General features: G+C 41.6%; 1 protein-coding gene across 4 annotated transcripts; it reads right to left on the reverse strand.

Annotated features, from left to right (window-relative positions):
- Positions 1–374: 374 nt before the first annotated feature.
- Positions 375–16,138, reverse strand: thrap3a (thyroid hormone receptor associated protein 3a). Of its 4 annotated transcripts, none has more exons than XM_046399516.1 (11): positions 15,251–16,138; positions 9,798–9,941; positions 6,453–7,352; positions 5,354–6,046; positions 5,067–5,239; positions 4,613–4,724; positions 4,229–4,313; positions 2,778–2,959; positions 2,470–2,650; positions 2,166–2,315; positions 375–2,020 (listed from the first exon to the last, which is right to left on the reverse strand). In XM_046399516.1, exons 2-11 carry the CDS (start codon positions 9,917–9,919, stop codon positions 1,781–1,783), a joined length of 2,838 nt encoding a protein of 945 aa, XP_046255472.1. In that variant the 5' UTR covers positions 9,920–9,941; positions 15,251–16,138; the 3' UTR covers positions 375–1,780. The 4 variants fall into 4 exon arrangements, with proteins under 4 accessions (XP_046255472.1, XP_046255475.1, XP_046255474.1 ...); XM_046399519.1 differs by having other exon boundaries at positions 2,166–2,312; positions 15,251–16,136; XM_046399518.1 differs by lacking the exon at positions 15,251–16,138 and adding an exon at positions 10,045–12,584.
- Between the last annotated feature and the right edge of the window lie 684 nt (positions 16,139–16,822).

Below are 16,822 nucleotides of genomic sequence, written 5' to 3' on the forward strand. Positions count from 1 at the left end.
TCAGGCAAGGGGCTGCTTATCATGATGTGTGTTGGAAATGAGCTGTACCTCTTACTGATAAATGAGTTTATGTTGACTTGCTGCAGGGTTTCCGGGAGAAAACGAGGCAGCAGTTGACTGAAATTTACAACAAGGTTCTTACAACTTTGCTTCTCAATATGATTATTTTCTCGATGAACTACACTGTTGATTGTGCTTTATGTTTTATGTCCCTCTGTTGTCACCGTGCAGACTGGCAGACACATCAACCCGCAGCGTGCTTTCCATGAGAAAACTTCAATTGATTGCCGTAAAGTGGCTTTTCAAATAGTAAAATGAATTGCTCTTAGACCTAAAAGTTATTACAACAACAAAAAAACTCATCGAGGCAGACATTAAAGTAATCAGTGTGTCTTTAATTTAGAGTCTCTAACAACAAAAAAAGTAACAACTATTAAAAAAACAAGTATTCCCTACGCAGGTAACCTTCAAACAATTTAATGTGAATCTCAACCTGTAAGCCTGTGTTGTACAAATAAGACCAGTGCACCCACAACAAGGCACAAACATGGTGCAGTCAATTGTAAGAGCAGTTTGCCTGTAAGACCGGAGCCTTATCCTAGATTTAAGTAAATAAATGACTGGAGATATGCATTGAAAAACATTCTTACTCTAGGCAAACTATCATTTCCAACAAAAACAACCCTGGATTTGTGCTTCTTACAAACTACAAACAAATGCTAATTTTGATTCTTTTATCACAATGTTCACCTAGTTGCACACACTTAATTGATTAAATCATCATTGGCTGGAGAAAAGCTTGCAAACAATGAATGAAAAACACACATCACAATCTATGGCAACAAGAACAGATTTCCCTTTACAGACAAACTCAAAATCATGCGTAGCCAGGTCCAAAAACGAGTGTCTTAGGAAGACGTAATTGCTAACAACATTACACATTGTTAAGTGGTATCCAAGATCAAAGAGTTACCGTTTGAGTATAGAAATCTTTGACAGTAAAGAGTTAAATGTACAGGTAGTTATCATACAGTCTCCGTGGCTGCCGAGGATGGTATTGGCTGGTATTGTACATCTGTTGAATGCTGTATAATGAGAGACTGCATTGCGTAACCTTTGACCCCATATGATTTGGTCCCATTGTCAGATCAGGGTCATTTGCAGAGTGCTGAATTGGCTAAACGATGATGTTTTCAATGTCAACATGATGTCTACAGTGTACGTGTTGCTGTCATTTTAAACCAGACAAGACAGACAAAAATATGGCTTCTTTTTCAAAAGCTCTTCATAACTGGAGTAGATTTTAAAGCTTTCATCAGTACAACTCTCTATCAGATAGCCCACTCATAAAACATTTTCCAATTTGCACAAATATAAGGCACAATCTAAGTTACTTGCTATTTAAAAATACAAATGTCATAAAGGAGTCCTTAGCTAATCATTGCTTCAAGAAAATTATAAATTCTATCAAAATGCTGCATGGAAAATTTCATTTAACTTAAAAAAAATAATAATAATTCCAAATTTTTATGAGAAACAGCAGTTTATCCTGAAACAGTGCTTCTACTAATTATGAGCGGTATCCTCATGTGGATAAATGGTCATATCAAGTCAAAGTGAGTGTCCTATGCTGACATTAAAGCTTAAAATTTTTTTCTAGCAATAGCTGAGTCTTAAAATCTTTTAATCTGCATTTATGAATCCATTGTGGTGGATAAAATCAGTGAGTCAGATCCCATAATAACACAGAAGAAAATTAAGATTTCTTTAGCTTCACTGCTCAAGTATGCTCTCCATCAATTTCTCCTTCTTTATGGTCCTGTTCGGCCTCCTCTTCCCCCTCAGCGCCTTGCTTCCCGTTGACCTGGAACTTGTCATGGGCCCATTTGGGGCTGTTGGTGTTGGGGGCCGCAGTGGCTTTGCGAATGATGAATCGCGCCCTTCCACGTGAGAAACTTCCCCTTCCTCGCCCTCGGTTATCCACCCACTTGAACTCTGTCTCCTCGTCTCTGTCATCGTGCTGAGAGAAAGGCGGAAAAAGAGTGGAGGGGTGTCAAAACAGAAACTGCGAAAGTACAAACATGAGTTAGATTAGACTAGATTAGCCCCATGTGGGTGTGTTAAACAGAGATTGGAGGCATGAATGGGAAAGAGATCAACCCTACCAAGTAGTATTTTCTGCTCTTGGGTGTGTACTCTGGGTCCCAGTCCTCATTTTTTGGGTGCACTGCCATGATTGGCATGTTGTTAATATGTGAATAGTTTCCCTGATAATTGCCTCTATTCCATCCCCGCCCACGAATTCGGACTTGCTGCTTCAAGAAAAATACAGAGGACGGAGAAAAAGAAAAGGAATTGAAAAACAGCCAAATCGCTGACACACAACAAACTACGAAAGTCAAATGTACAGTTTAATTTGACACAGTCAAACTGTTTCCCCAATAACTGAACATCATTTGTCAAACTTACGAATCCTCCACGTGGTCGTCCTCTTTCTGCTGAGCCTGGTGACTCTGGTTGACCCAGTCGGGCCTTGTTAAAGCCTTTATCTTTTTGATCAGACTTGTCATGAGGCAGATGTTCCTTTTGGGACTCAGAGGACGAGGAAGATGAGGACGAACTGGAACGAGAGCGCTTCTTCTTACTTTTCCTAAAAGGAGAAATGGTACATGCAAAATCCTTCATGTCCAACCATTTATCATGAAGTGTAGATGAAGAATAGCACTGAACATATTTGTAGTTTGAAACAATCCAAGGCACAGGGCAGTTGCACATACTTTGATCTCTCGTGGCATTTGGAGAACTTTTCCACAGATCTTTCTCTACTAGAATCTGGGGAATCTCCCATATCTCTTCCCCGATCCTGATTATAATCTCTTTCATGGATGGAATATTGTTTACGACGCTCAATATCCAAACGAAGGTCCGTTGGATCACCCTTTACTTTTTCCCCGCCGTCCTGAGCAAATCAAAACAGAACACAAGGTCGTGGACAGACTTTGGATTAGCATGTAGATCCTATCAGTCTGCTAACAGCCAAGCTGGTTTGTAAACTGAATACTGAGGTCCATGGGTAAACAGTCACGGCCAGCTGGCATGAATAAAGTGAATTTTCCAGTGCACTTACGTGGCCAAACCAGTAATTTCGCATGTTTTCAGGATTAAATAAAAATCTGAACCATTCTCCAAAGTATTTGTTTTCAGATAGATTTTTCAGCCTTCAAAGCAGCTCTTTAAATATAATAAGAAAATCAACTTGACAAAACTTTGCTTCAGATGGGCAGCCAGCTTCCATCGTACGTCAAAGTAAAGCTATTACAAATTAAACCATCAGCAGACTGTTTTGAAAACCTCCTCAGTGGTGCGTTCACATGCTTGTGAGACAGTCCAGCATCCAAGGCTTCAAGAATCTACTGCACAACAACAACAAACAGCACCAGCATGTTTGACATCATCCTTGCGTCTTTGTCTTCCACTGCCAGCAGCTGAATTCCCACATTTGGTGGTGCTTTCAGGTATTGGTAACCAAGTATTTTCAGAATAATCGCTGAATGTGCAGAGCGATGAAGAAGTTTCAAGTCACTGCAAGTTGATTCTCATATTGTATTGAAACCAGTAGCTGCCTGGAAGGTGAGAAACCAGTCTGAAAACTTTGAAGCATGCTTTGGGAAAGAACTGCTGAAAGTAGTTGCTACTAGCAGCTATAGACACTGTGCAACTGGCAAAACCACTAGTAAGGTACTTGAACAATGGAAGGATGCTAATTTAAGTTTGATCTGTAGTATTTGCACCTCATGTTTACAAATGCTTGACCAAATGTGTCCATGCGCATCAATAAAGAGATAAAGTGAGGGTTTACTCAGAAAGCATATAAGCACAGGTGCATACAGGGCTTGCTGTTGGTTATTTCCGATCCTTATTTTAAAGAGAATACTTACAAAGGTAATTGTTTAGAGTCCTTTGGCACTGTGGCTTCCATTTCTGAACTCTTATGATTTAGCCTTGGTCAGGCTTGTGCCCACAGTCTAACCATGTGAGAAGGCGATATATAACAAACAACAAAGTCAAAGCGCCTTATTTTGCATTTGCCTTTCTCAGACTTTGCGCATCTTCCTTCATGGAAAGCCACAGGCTTTAAGGGAGTGCAGTCTAAAGGCATCTGGCTCGCACACTTGTTTGCTGTTGTTTGTTTTTCCAACATACTTCATACTGCAAAATGTTCAGTCACCTTGTGAGTGCCATCCTCTGAGCTTTTCATCGCCTCAAAAAGTTGAGAGTGTTTCTTAAAAGCTCTGGGTGAAACATCAATTCTCCTGTGAGAAAGAAACACAGTTCAGACAGGGTAAATAAATGCACACAGCACAGGAACCACGGCACAGGCGCCAAAACAACCAACTGTGAGCCACACTGAACTGTAAAGACAAGGTAAAACAGAAAAAAGAAAAGAAAAAATGGTTGGAAAACAATAACTGACCTCCACCGAGCATGAGAACACATAAGCCAAGATGATTTTCAGGTAGGAAAGATGAGAGAAATACCTGAAAGCTGTTAAAAGAGGATGTGAAGCCACAGCACACTGAAGGTGAGAGGGTCACTCAATAGGCGACTCTACCTGTGTATCTCTGGGCTTTTTCTCGGCTTCATCATTTCCTTCTCTGCAGCTCGTCTTTGGTACATGGTGAATCGTTCGTTTAGAGTCATTCCACAAGACGGAAAGTGCTGGGCTGTACAGGGAGACAGTAGAAACAGCTGTCAAAGTTGTTAGTGCTTCGAGTGTCTGTCACGTTCCCATCCAACGGCCATGCTGCTTTGAATTCAATATTCCCATTGGAAGAGACACAGTAGGAGGGCTTTGCTTAGAGTCCCCTAAAAGACACAAAGCTGCTTTTACAGAGAAACTGCAATTGTGATTAACTTGTTCTACACTTATTTGAATGTTTACATTGTGATGTGCTGTTGAGTAACCTCAATGGACAAAGCTTTTCAAATATAGTGTGATCACTATTCTTTCAAAAAAACATTATTAGATTACTGTGATGAATACAGGAAGAGGAGTGAAGACTCACCTTTAATGTGGTGAACAATGGTGACAATGTGCTGAGCAAACAGCTCAGAGGGACTCCTCTGTAACTGAGCATTCTGAACATGCTGAAAGATGGAGCGAAACTCCTGATCCTTTTTTGAGGACTGCACAAGATCCTGAGACAACTGTCGCTCCTCGGCTAAGATATCAGAGGTGCTGAAAATGACAAAAAAGAAAAGGACATCGGTAAACCATCAAGGTGCTGCTACTGTTGCAGATTTGACAACCAGTTGATTTTTGTCTCAGTCGGGAAAAAACCGTGATGCTCACCTTATTAAGCTATCTGAAAGGAAGTCCATTGTGACATTTATTTTTGCTTCCTGCTTTCTTGAAGACATGAAAGGCGAGTCTTCGCTCCTGATCATAAGCATCTCTCTGTCAGAGCTCCTCCTTGGTGGTGGCGTTGGAGATGACATGGAGGGAGGGGATTTGGCCATCTTCCTGGTTTTAACAACTATGTCTGGGGACAGACAATTTTTCTCAAATTTTCCTGCTAACTCCCTCTTGGTGAGGGCAGCAGCAATGGCAGACGCTTTATCCTGCTTTCGACAGAGATATATGTCCTCTGCCATGGCGTCAAGGTCACTGTTAGCTACCTGTGAATAGGCCACATTCTGCCATTTGCTGAAGCATTCTTCAAACAGTTCCCGGGCTGACTGAGTGACCTTGTTCTTTGGCTTAGAGGGCTCGTCCCCACTGTGCCCTTCTTTGTGAAGTGACTGAGGCTCGATCATCACCTCCTCCTCTTCCTCCCCATCAGCAGAAAGAAAAGGAGAAGTTTTCAAAAAGCTGTTCAGAGACACTTCACCATCAGTGTCCTCTTTGTATTTTCTTGACACTGAGTCAGAGATAATAACGGGTGCTTTGCCATTCACTCTCCCTTTTTCCATATCCACATCATTGGCTTCTGAGCTCTTGCCATTTTCCCAAGATTTAGCTTTTTTACTTTGCTCCTCCAAAAACCTAAACAACGACAAAAAAGATGAAGAGTTGTGTCTAAATGGACATGCAACAGCAAAAATAAACAGAAAACCAAGTGAACATTCAATAATTAAAACAACTACAAGTGAGATTTGGTGAAACAACAAAGAATTTTGTGTCCAGCAAAAACAAAACAAATATTTTGATTCCCCTTAAATACCCACATTTTATTTTAGCCTGTTATGACGATCACACGTGACTACACAAAGCTTGCGAAGTCAAACAAATATCAGGATAGTGACCCTCTGGTCTAAAAAAAGCACTTGAAAGCATTTAAATAATAATTCATAATAATTTCATCTGCATGTTGATACAGTTTGTATAGATTACCAAAACAATGTCAGACAATGATTTTGTGGGGAAAAAAAAACAATTAAATCAGGCTTACTTTCCAAAAGCAATGGAGATTGCCGTTTTATCTCCATCCAGGTATTCTTCATTGGAGAAGAAGTCAAAGCTGGAAAGCATTGGATTTAGACCTTCATGTGAGGATTTTTTTGTTGAGGATGGACTGCACACTGTTTGCCATGAGGGGGCACCATTGCTCATGTCATTTGTGATTTTAGAAGACGGACTAGACTGGTTAATAGTTTGGCTGTTCTGACCAACAAAAACAGCAGAGCTTGCCAGAGGACTCGTTCTCTTTGGACTGCTGCTGCAGCCTGTCATGCCCTGCCAGTTCCCCTCAGTTTTCCCACTGCCTGTGCCTTCTTTGGCATCCTCTGCCAACACCACAGCGAGCTCCGCTGGCTCCCCATCTCCCCCTCCTCTCTTTTGAACCTCCTTGGAGGCTGAGGGCTCCTCTTTCACATCTTTGAAGTTTTGGTTAGTCTGCAATAAGGCTTGACTGCATTTGGGAGAGGAGGAGGAGTGTGAGGAAGATGAAGAATGCTGCGAGTGTCTGGACAGTGGCGAGGAGGATCGGTCTGAGTGGTGCGAGTGACCACGAGGGGGGCTTCCTGAGCGTTTCTGGACGTTGTGAGATCGTCCTCGTGAATAGTTCTGCTGCTGCTGCTGCTGCTGCTGTTGTTGTTGGTGTTTTTGAGGGTTCTGCTTGTAATTCTTCCAGTTGGGACGGAAGTTGTTATTGTTATAGCCACCACCTCCACCGCCACGCTGGTAGCGTCCACGTTGGAAGTAGCCCCGCCCTCGGCCTCTGAAGTTGTATGGCCTCCGGAAGCCGCGGTGGTAGCCCCGGAACTCACGACTGTTCTGGTATCCCCTGGGATATTTTTTCTCCCGGTTGTGAGGTGGAGAATGAGATCTTGACCGAGACCGAGACCTTGAGCTGTGAAGGAAAGCAAGGGGAACAAGAAAAGCACGTAGCAATTATTTTATTTCCAAAGATGAATGTCATATAAAAATGTAGTTTTTGGGGTCTCTCAAGGCCCAAGACATAGTGCACACACGCAGACTTTAAACCAGGAAAGATGTTGCAATGACCACTTGAAACCAGATGCTTTAAGTTCACAAACACTGCTTAGATTTCCACTTTCACCAATCTACCCAGTTTTCCTTAAAAGGCACCACATGTAACAACCAACTGGCTAATATCTGGGAAAGACATACATGCCACAATACCACAGAACACATGATTTATAGATGTGCCGTTGCATCCATATGTCACTGGGAATGGGCAAAACATATGCTTGGGTGTAGGAGCCCACAGTTCTGCAGGGTCAGACTCGTCCACATGGTGGCACTGCTGCACTTCTGATACAAACCTCTGGTCCGAACCTTAAACACAGTCTGGAGATCAACCATGGTTAACTATGATACAGAATGTTCTTTTCTATAAATCAGTGATTTAATGATTGCAGTGTACTCTTTTCAAGGCAAACCACATGTCAACACAACATCCACAACTTTTCACTGACATTTTTGAGATGATGACTGTAGCAAATGTAGTTCATTCATCCGTCTACTTCTGTGATGCACTACAAGTACTTTTTCTGCAACTACATATCACCAACTTTTCTATAACTGTCAATAAATAAAAATAACAGCCGGGTTTTCCCAATTTGAATCTTTTTCCCTGTTTTAAAGGAAATGTAAAGGTACATTTAGATATTTAAAAATGCATGCAAAACCAGATATAACAGAAGAGTGTTCTAAACTGACAGAACAGAGCAGTCCCACACTGCATGTAAACACATTCAAAAGGCTATATAAAAAGAGAAGTAAGCCCAGGACTCACCTGTCGTGTTTTTTCATTGGAATACAGCGTTACTTAAAGCAAGCAGCGCACTGAGCAGCACTGCACACTCACAGCGCGAGCTACAGATACTACGTCTCCTCTGGCCAGCTCCAGTGGAGCACAAAGTCACATGGACCAGAGGAGGGGGGAAAAAATTTGACTGGAATACTTTGACTCTGTGCTTGCCAGCTACATGGGCTGTTTAGCCAGTTTACTGAAGCTTTATGAAAAGATCATTTAGACACTATTTCCTATTCTGACTGCAAAATACTGCGGATATTTACATCTTAATGTGTTTGAAGTGTTTTGATTCAGCAAGATATACTATAGTTTCTCTTACTAACCGTAATAAGTCACTGAGCAAGGTCCGAGATGAGTGCTTTAATGAGATACATTCTGAAAAGCATATTTAAGTACTGAGGTGATAGTTTTAAAAGCAGAAGATGGTGACTGAAACGGTTTTTGTTTGAAGTTATCATACTTGTCAACGCATTAGAGGAAAGTAGGGAAATAAATTACTTCTCGCTCGCTCGCTCTGCAAGTGTGTTTGTGTGTGAGTGTTGCTTATCTGGGTGTTTTTGTGTTTGTGTTTAGACACAGCTTATGCAAATATGTGCATTCAGGCATGTATGGTTCCAGTGTGACCACACACACCCTTTTGAACTTGTGCAAGGTGAGTTAAGTAAGAACAAACTACCAAATTCTTTCCATGTCTCTACTTATTGCTAATTTTAATATGTGCTGCAACGCTGCCAGGAATCGAGCCGCCCTGCCATTTTCTAACCATATCAGAGCCGTTCTGCCAGAAACGGCAAAAGGCATCAGAGTGAAGCCTTGCGTTTTCTTCCAAATGCACACCATAGCCAGCAGATAAGCCAGGCATTTTTATTTAAGCAAAGCAACCAAACCAAACACTTCCCTTGATATAATATTTACATATGCCACTGATAACCGTAACTCTGACTTAAGAAAGTTCAGTAACCGGCAGCTGAACTCTTTCTCAAACATCAATTTCCTGTGGATATAGAAGCTGACTCCAGAGTGTGGTTCAGACCCAACTGAAATCCATTAACACAGCTCTCCAGCTCTGTCAGTTCACATGACTCTTGAAGTCCAGGACAAGACAAGGTCTTACAGATGGAGATCAACAGACATGCAGTTAACAAGGAACACTGAATACTGCCAGCTGTCCTTTTAAGACAAGTGAAGATATAACGTGTAGATTTTGAGTGGAAAAGAAACTTAGCAGGTCACATAGGATGATCAGTACTGATGGCTGGGCAACGAGGCAGCACTTTGCCAGTCACACCTGCTGTTAGTTTCTATGTGTTTGAAAAGAGAAACTAGCTACCGATACCTTAATCACTAGGTGGGTCAAGACATTCTTCATTCATATATATATTGTATAATACAAATCAGTAGTTTTAAAAGGTCGGGGAACACATTCAAATAAAATACAACGGATCCACAATACTATTACACAATACAGCCAATGGATTGTTCAGAAAGGAGAATTGTTTATAAAATGGACTCTACCCATAGCGGCGCTTCCTGGACCGGGATCTGGAGCGACTTCTGGAGCGATAGGAGGAGCGGGATCTTGTCCGGGACCTGGAGCGGCTCCGAGATCCCGAGGTGGATTTCGTGGATCTGGACATCTCTGCAGCCAGCCCACCTCAACTGTCACACCACAAAAGAGTTGTAAGAAAATGTAAAAAAAATGTTTTTTACATGTTTACGCATGTGTTTACACATGTAAAATGAAAATTAGTTATCCGATCACCTTTTCAAAGGATTGGCTGCATAAAATCGGTATTGAACAACAACTAAATTAACAATTATCATGGAAGGGGGAAAGAACCTAAAGCCAGCCAAGAGTAAAAAAATCCATGAAACACAATATCCAACAGATAAGCCAGCCGAAATGCATTTCAAAAGCCGCCTTATTGCAAAAGCTGAGTGAAGAAAGAGAACAGCTGTGAAAAAGGAAGACAGTAATCTGTGGAAGTGTTGGACATCTGAACAGAACCGGTTTTATTTAGTCACTGATCATTTGCATAGAGGGCAGTCGTACGTCGTCAGTCAACTGACTGTTGAACCTGCTATGAAATAGAAACACATAAATACACTTATAAGGTAAATGTAGCATACTTTTTGATTGTCTTCCCCTGCAGAACAGGCACAGTAAATCAATATAAATAAAATAATATAAATATTGCAACAGACACATTACAACAGCTAAAACAAAGTAAAATCTGGTGACAAAAGTCTTCGCAAGAAAAGACAACATACTTTTCAAACGAGTTGATAAAAGGAAAACCAGCATGTTCAGAACTTTATTTCCTCTAAGTCAGTCTCAGTCTTTTATTGCATTTCATTGAATGATTAACCCACATGCGAGTCTCTTCAATCTTCTCCAAGCCTCACCACGTATCTGCAAATTAAACATCTCAAATATATGCACTATATTTTCCATTTAGTCCAAGCTTGTGAACTCCACCTTTGAACATTGCGAGTGTGATGACAGAAAGTTAAAGGTGTGAACAGACACGGCTTAAAATATCTAGCAGAAATGATAAATTTGAGGAAGTAATAAAAAGTGTATGTGTATTGTGTAATGTGTATTGCGCAATGTTTTGTGATTAGAGCAGGCCTCAGATCAGCGAATGCAAAGATGCTAAATGTATTTTTACAACACATTAGACTGGTCTGATCCATTCTACGCTTGGCTGTTTTTGTATGCCCTGTCATTTGTGATTAAAGGCTCTGGTTACTGTTTAACTCACACCAGACTTGTCCTAGGTTAAACAATAAAAAATCACCCTCTCCCCATTCGATTAAACAGAAAATAGTTCATTTCCTCTGTAACTATTTCACCACATTACATGTGCTTGTGGTTAATAATCTGCTCTGAATCTGCTACCAGAGAGATGCTCACTTGAGACTGCATGCACATTGCAATCAGACCTCAGTATATTTTTAAGTTCAAAGGTTGTTTTCTCTGGACTTCTCAACAGTGCTTCATTTTTATACTCCTCAAATTATTAATACAATTCTATAGTTGGGGCATCTATTTCTTTCCCATGTCCACAAGGCATCATCACTGACATATGGTCCTCAGAGTACAGGCAATGCCAGGGATCAAATAATTGATCTTTTGTCACGAGAGAGTCATCTTCGGGGACTCTGGAGGAGGAAATTGCAGACCAGACATGACAGTGATTCAAAAGCAGCTCACGCTATCACATGATGGTCCCAGTGTGTATCCTTTCTACTATTTTGGAGGTCACTGAAATGGATCTTCCCCCACCTCCTCCTCGTGCTCTATGAACTTCCCACTCACTCCTCGTGCCTGGCAGCTTGTGGCAGCTTGTTGTTTTTGGCTTTCAGGGAATAATTTCCTGAAGGTCCAGCCTCAACAGACCGTAAGTTTAGCTTACTGTGCACATTTCAAGAATGGCATTCAGATGTGCTCCTGTGCAGCATGTGGTAGCTAAACAGTGACATAAACAGACAGCCTTGTTAAATTTTGCTTTCTATACCAAATCAGTGGTGGGCAATTTCTTGAGATAGTTGAATTCGTCTAAGTTAATCTCATTTTGTTAGAATGGCCTTAATAAAACGTGTCAAACTGACACATCTGTGTTTCAGACATTTTCATATGGCTGAAAACAGTTTCAGAATAGGTGTGAGCAGAAACTGTATACAAAACAGCTATACAGAGTTGAGGTTTCCCAGTCAAAGTAACTGACATGACATTATGACTGCTTCATTAAGAATCTTATTTTAGTAAAGTCTCACTATATGTGTGTGTATAACATCTGTATGTTCGTGTGTGTTGGAAAGTGGAGTCCCAATACAAAACCTATTTTGTAGGATTGAATGGTGGGGTCTGTTTCGATAGCCTCACTCTGCTGAATGCTTGACTGATAACCAGCTGCAGCTGTCCCTGCATCACATTGTGTGGTCGGCTGCCTCGTCACTGAGATTTCAGCCTCTCTGAAAGGCTGTGGTAAGCTTGTTCTTTAATCACTCACTACTAGATTTGCACACACAAATGCACTTACTGACACACATGCACGCCAATTGCAAACACCCGCGTGTTACTACAACTGTGAGGACTTTTGGCTGATTACATGTTTTCTCGAATGTCTACTTTCTCACCTTTTCCACATCTCAATGCAACTTTCAACCTCACCCACGCGATTATCAGCCACTGAAATGATGTCACTATTTTTATCATCACACTTGTCCACTATGTGCTAAGACAAACAACATCTTTCCTTGTTTAAAAGTCAAACTTCAGTCTTCCTGGTTTCAGTCTCACTCTTCTTGCGATGGATTATCTAATTTATCAAAAGAAAAACTTCCTTGACAAAAATATAATCTAATCTTGCACTTCTTTAACTGGTGCCTTAATAGACAACCTTGATCACCTTTTAGATGTAAAAAAAAAAACAGGACAGGAACAATGCAGTATCAACAGGAACAACATGCGTAACTAGAAAAGCAGGTCTTCAGCTTCAAAACGGTTATGGGAAATAAACAAAACAATTGAACTGAACTGAGCGGAGCGTAATGAGCAGATACGTGTTAAACAGAAACAAAGTAAGCTCATAATGACTCTCGTATGAACTGGGGTGCGTGAACATGCATACACAGACATGATTAAGAGCCCCGCCTGGAGCAGAAAGCGACAGCTGTATAATCCTCATCACCTGTTTATTTCATGTAACGGCAAAAGTAGCTCTGATCAACAATGGTCCGGCAACTTGATACACAGCTCAAAGCGCACAGTCCACTCAATCAACCGCCATATCATTAAGACCGGGATGCCACAGTGGCAGCTGGAATCACATTTGCTATCTATATGTGCCCCTGAGACACCCAGCTCGCTATTTCAGAAAAGCCACAGCAACTGTCATTGGCACAATCTTTGGTTATTGAAATGCAGCAGGCCCTCTCAGTATCCCCCCAAGACACTCGACATGCTGAGGTGGTTAATGGGTAGCAGGGCCGCTGGCTTGTGACGAGATAAAACCTTCAGCTTCCGCCTTGGGTTATCAGTTGAAGAAAAGACAAACTTCTGGACAGACTGATTCGTTCAGTTACGCCCGAATGAGTTTTGTTTGCATGCAGACAAGCAGATGAACTCGCATAGAGATTCCCTGGAAAGCTTTCCATTGCAAATCACTTAAATTGGTCTAAGAGAAAACAGCTCAGCCTCGCTTAACATTATACCAGCTAACTTTCTGCTAACAAAGGCAGCACAAAGACAGTCTTTCTTCATCAGGATTTTTTGCAAAGATTTCTGCTGCTTCTTATCATTTAATACTACTTGGAAAAGTTCTTGCAACACCGATCAGCGGTTTGTAAAAGTAGCATCTCTCGCTGTACGGCCCCCCGCAGTGTGTAGGGGCTACTGTTGCCTGGAAAATGGCATACAGCAGAGTGCCACTGAGGCATCTTCACACCGACATGCTTCTCAGCTGTCTGTCATCACCACGACAGAGGAACTCTGCTGCTGCATACGAGAGGGGAACTCATCACCAGCTGAAGGTCCTCTCTATTTTGGTCAGTTGGGAACAGCCTGGTAAATGATGAGTTACAGTTCTGCGTGTTTCCAAAATGCGTACAGCCGTCTGTTTTTGTGTTTTATTTTTTTTTCTCGCCGCCTTAAAGTCTGTGCATAAAGCCAGAGACACAGTTGGCGCTTATGTTGTTAATTATGGGTGGCATGTTGTATAATCAGAATACTATCACCTGATGATTTAACTGATGAGCGTAAGTTCCTCGCAGATGTCAAAATGTCCCTCTCTAAAGAATTTTACAAGTGCACCACCTTGGCTCAAAAACTTTGAACCGCATACAAATACCCAGTTGTTAAAGTGATCGATATATCCTCAAAGACAGCAGCGCGCGCACACACACAAAAGTGAAAATGAAATTAAACGCGTTGCTCTACTTCGGTACGTGTCAGCAGACTTGAACCTGGGCACACCTGTGTGCTGTGTGCATACTTTCATGCAGCTGGTATTTGTTAAAGAGGATCAGCCTCAACCAGGATCCTGCAGGAGAACAGGAAATTGCATGACAAGGGTTTCAAACTTCTTTTCGTATAACTGAACCTTATTAGCCTTTAACAAAACAAACAAATTCATGCTGGACCACAAAACCCATTTAGATAAGAGTTTACGGGAAGGTCGTGCCAAACAGACCGTTTTTGGTGCTATATATATATGACTTGTTAGGCTAAGTTCAGGATTGTGGCTGTTTACACTAGCTGGAGGGACAACTTGGTGAAACCTGCAATCACAACAGTCATTCTGTCATTCGGCTAACCACTAAGAGCAGCAGTCCCATAACCGGTAAAATTACACAACACATTGCACTGAGGTTCTCCTTGAATCCTCTGGTGGTCCAAGGATGCACTTTGGAAACCATTATGCTGCGTTCAAGATAGAAATGTTGCCTATGAGCTCCCAGTAGATATTCATCACAGATTTTTCTCACCGCATTCATTCACAGGACAACAATGAGTGGTGGCTCGCACCAAATGAAAGCATGTGGACGCCGTAGTGGGGGGGTCATGTCCTGGATGGGAAGCACCGTCCATCCTCCTGGAGTTTTCCACGTGTGCATCAAATCGACACCTCAGTCAGCACAGCAAATATCAGATTTATCGGGAAGACACGCGTAACATCGCGTCAGGAGCGCACTGAGAACAATGCCTCCCTCTGAAGACAAAATAAATCAACTCCAGCTGCTTGTTCCGGTCGACCTTCGGTGCTGGACGAGGCCAGAAAATAACATGTTATCCACAAACTTTCTTTTTGCATGGATTATCTTTACGCTGCGCAACTTTCCTTTAAACGACCCTGCTCATAGTTTTCCATGCTGCTGCCACTGGAAACACATTCATTCATTTCTACTTTGGATCAAACTGTCTCCAAAAATGTGGATTAAAAATAAAAAGATAAAGCACCTACCGGTTGTTGTTCGCGGCTGTCGCGTCACATTCAGGCAGCTCGGTGTGAAACTGAAGGAAACGAGTTAAAGGCAGGTTCTCCCCGGTCCTCCTGTGTGTCTGCGCGGTTGTGCCCAGTTTATGTCAAGTGTATGAACATGTGTGTGTGTTTGTGTGCGTCGCCTGGAGTCTGCGGTGTTCAGAGAAAGGGGGTGTGACCGATCCGTGTGGCTTAGAGGTTCGTGTTTCTTCCCGCCCTCACCGCCGTCTGTCAAACACCTTTTGCTTTTGAACGGGAGCGCATTCAGTAAGCCGTGCGTTACAAGTACAAAACACCAGCAGGTCTGCCGCCGTGTAATGACATCATTCTGTTATGGAAGCCAATAAATAAATCCCTGATGAAAACTACTCGTAGTCCCAACGGGAGCAGCTACTGTGGTGCAGAGAACCTCCCGAGTCTGTCCTAGTGGTGTTAAATGACGTTTATTAAAGTGGTACAGTGAAATGATTGGGTAGGATATAAGCAGTTTGTTCGTTTTGGCAAGTTGCACAGAAAATGGAAATTCTATTATATGTTTATTGAGTTAAAAGTGTAGTTGGAGTGGGCTGCCCTTTTTTTCCGTCTGCAAAGACAAATCCGACGCACATTTGAAAGCATTAAAGAGACTCTGCAGTGTTGGGCGGTTTGCGCGCTCACAGCAAGTCAAGCTTCTGCTGGAGTACAGATTACACCAAGTACACCATTTTGGCAAAGTACACGCAAACTGCAGTGGCCCTTACTGTAATACTAGAACTGGGAATAAATGGCAGTTTGCTAAGTTTAGTTATGATTACTTTTATCTATCGGTTATTTCAGATGGTGGTGTGTTGCCTGTCATAGCATAGCGATCGTTTAACATTATTATTTTTTTTAAGACTGTAGACTGTGAAAAAGTCATTGAACATATGTTTCAGCACAAAAATAATAAATAGAAAAGATAAATTATAAAATAAGCAAAAAAAAATAAAGTTCACTCAAGAACCCCTTACTTGCTTTTTCTGGATCTAAAAACTGCATCTCACAGTCTGCAGATGTTTTCTGACTTAACTCTTCTGACTCTTAATCCATTCAACCATGTATCATGGCACCTTTCTTAAGGGACAAATATAAATGTGAAGCACTGCCTGCAATGAGCTTGGCAAATACAGTTTTATCCATTATTGCCATGTGATCATTTGTTATGAAATCAGTTAAGCTGTAATCCTATTTTGAATATGCCTACTACAGTTTAATCAAAACAGAAAAAAGTACAACTGACTGGCAATGAAAGCAAAACTTTTAATCGACTGCAGTTGCATGTATGACTAAGCCAGAAACACTAGATTCATTCAGCTCTGTGAATCCTTACGCATGTTTATGATTCACGGATGTTTTTCTTTTATTCTTCTACACTACTTGGACACAAATACCATGAGTGGTTTTGTTGCATAATTGCGGTTTGCAGCTATATCTACTATTTCTTTCCGTAGGCTAATGTTAGGCTACCGCTGATATGTGCTATGTTACTGATATGAAGTCTAATCCCTTTGAACTCTGTGATTATATGCCAGTGTT

The sequence above is a fragment of the Scatophagus argus genome, chromosome 9 (assembly GCF_020382885.2).
Source record: "Scatophagus argus isolate fScaArg1 chromosome 9, fScaArg1.pri, whole genome shotgun sequence".
In the NCBI taxonomy this organism is placed as follows: Eukaryota; Metazoa; Chordata; class Actinopteri; family Scatophagidae; genus Scatophagus; species Scatophagus argus.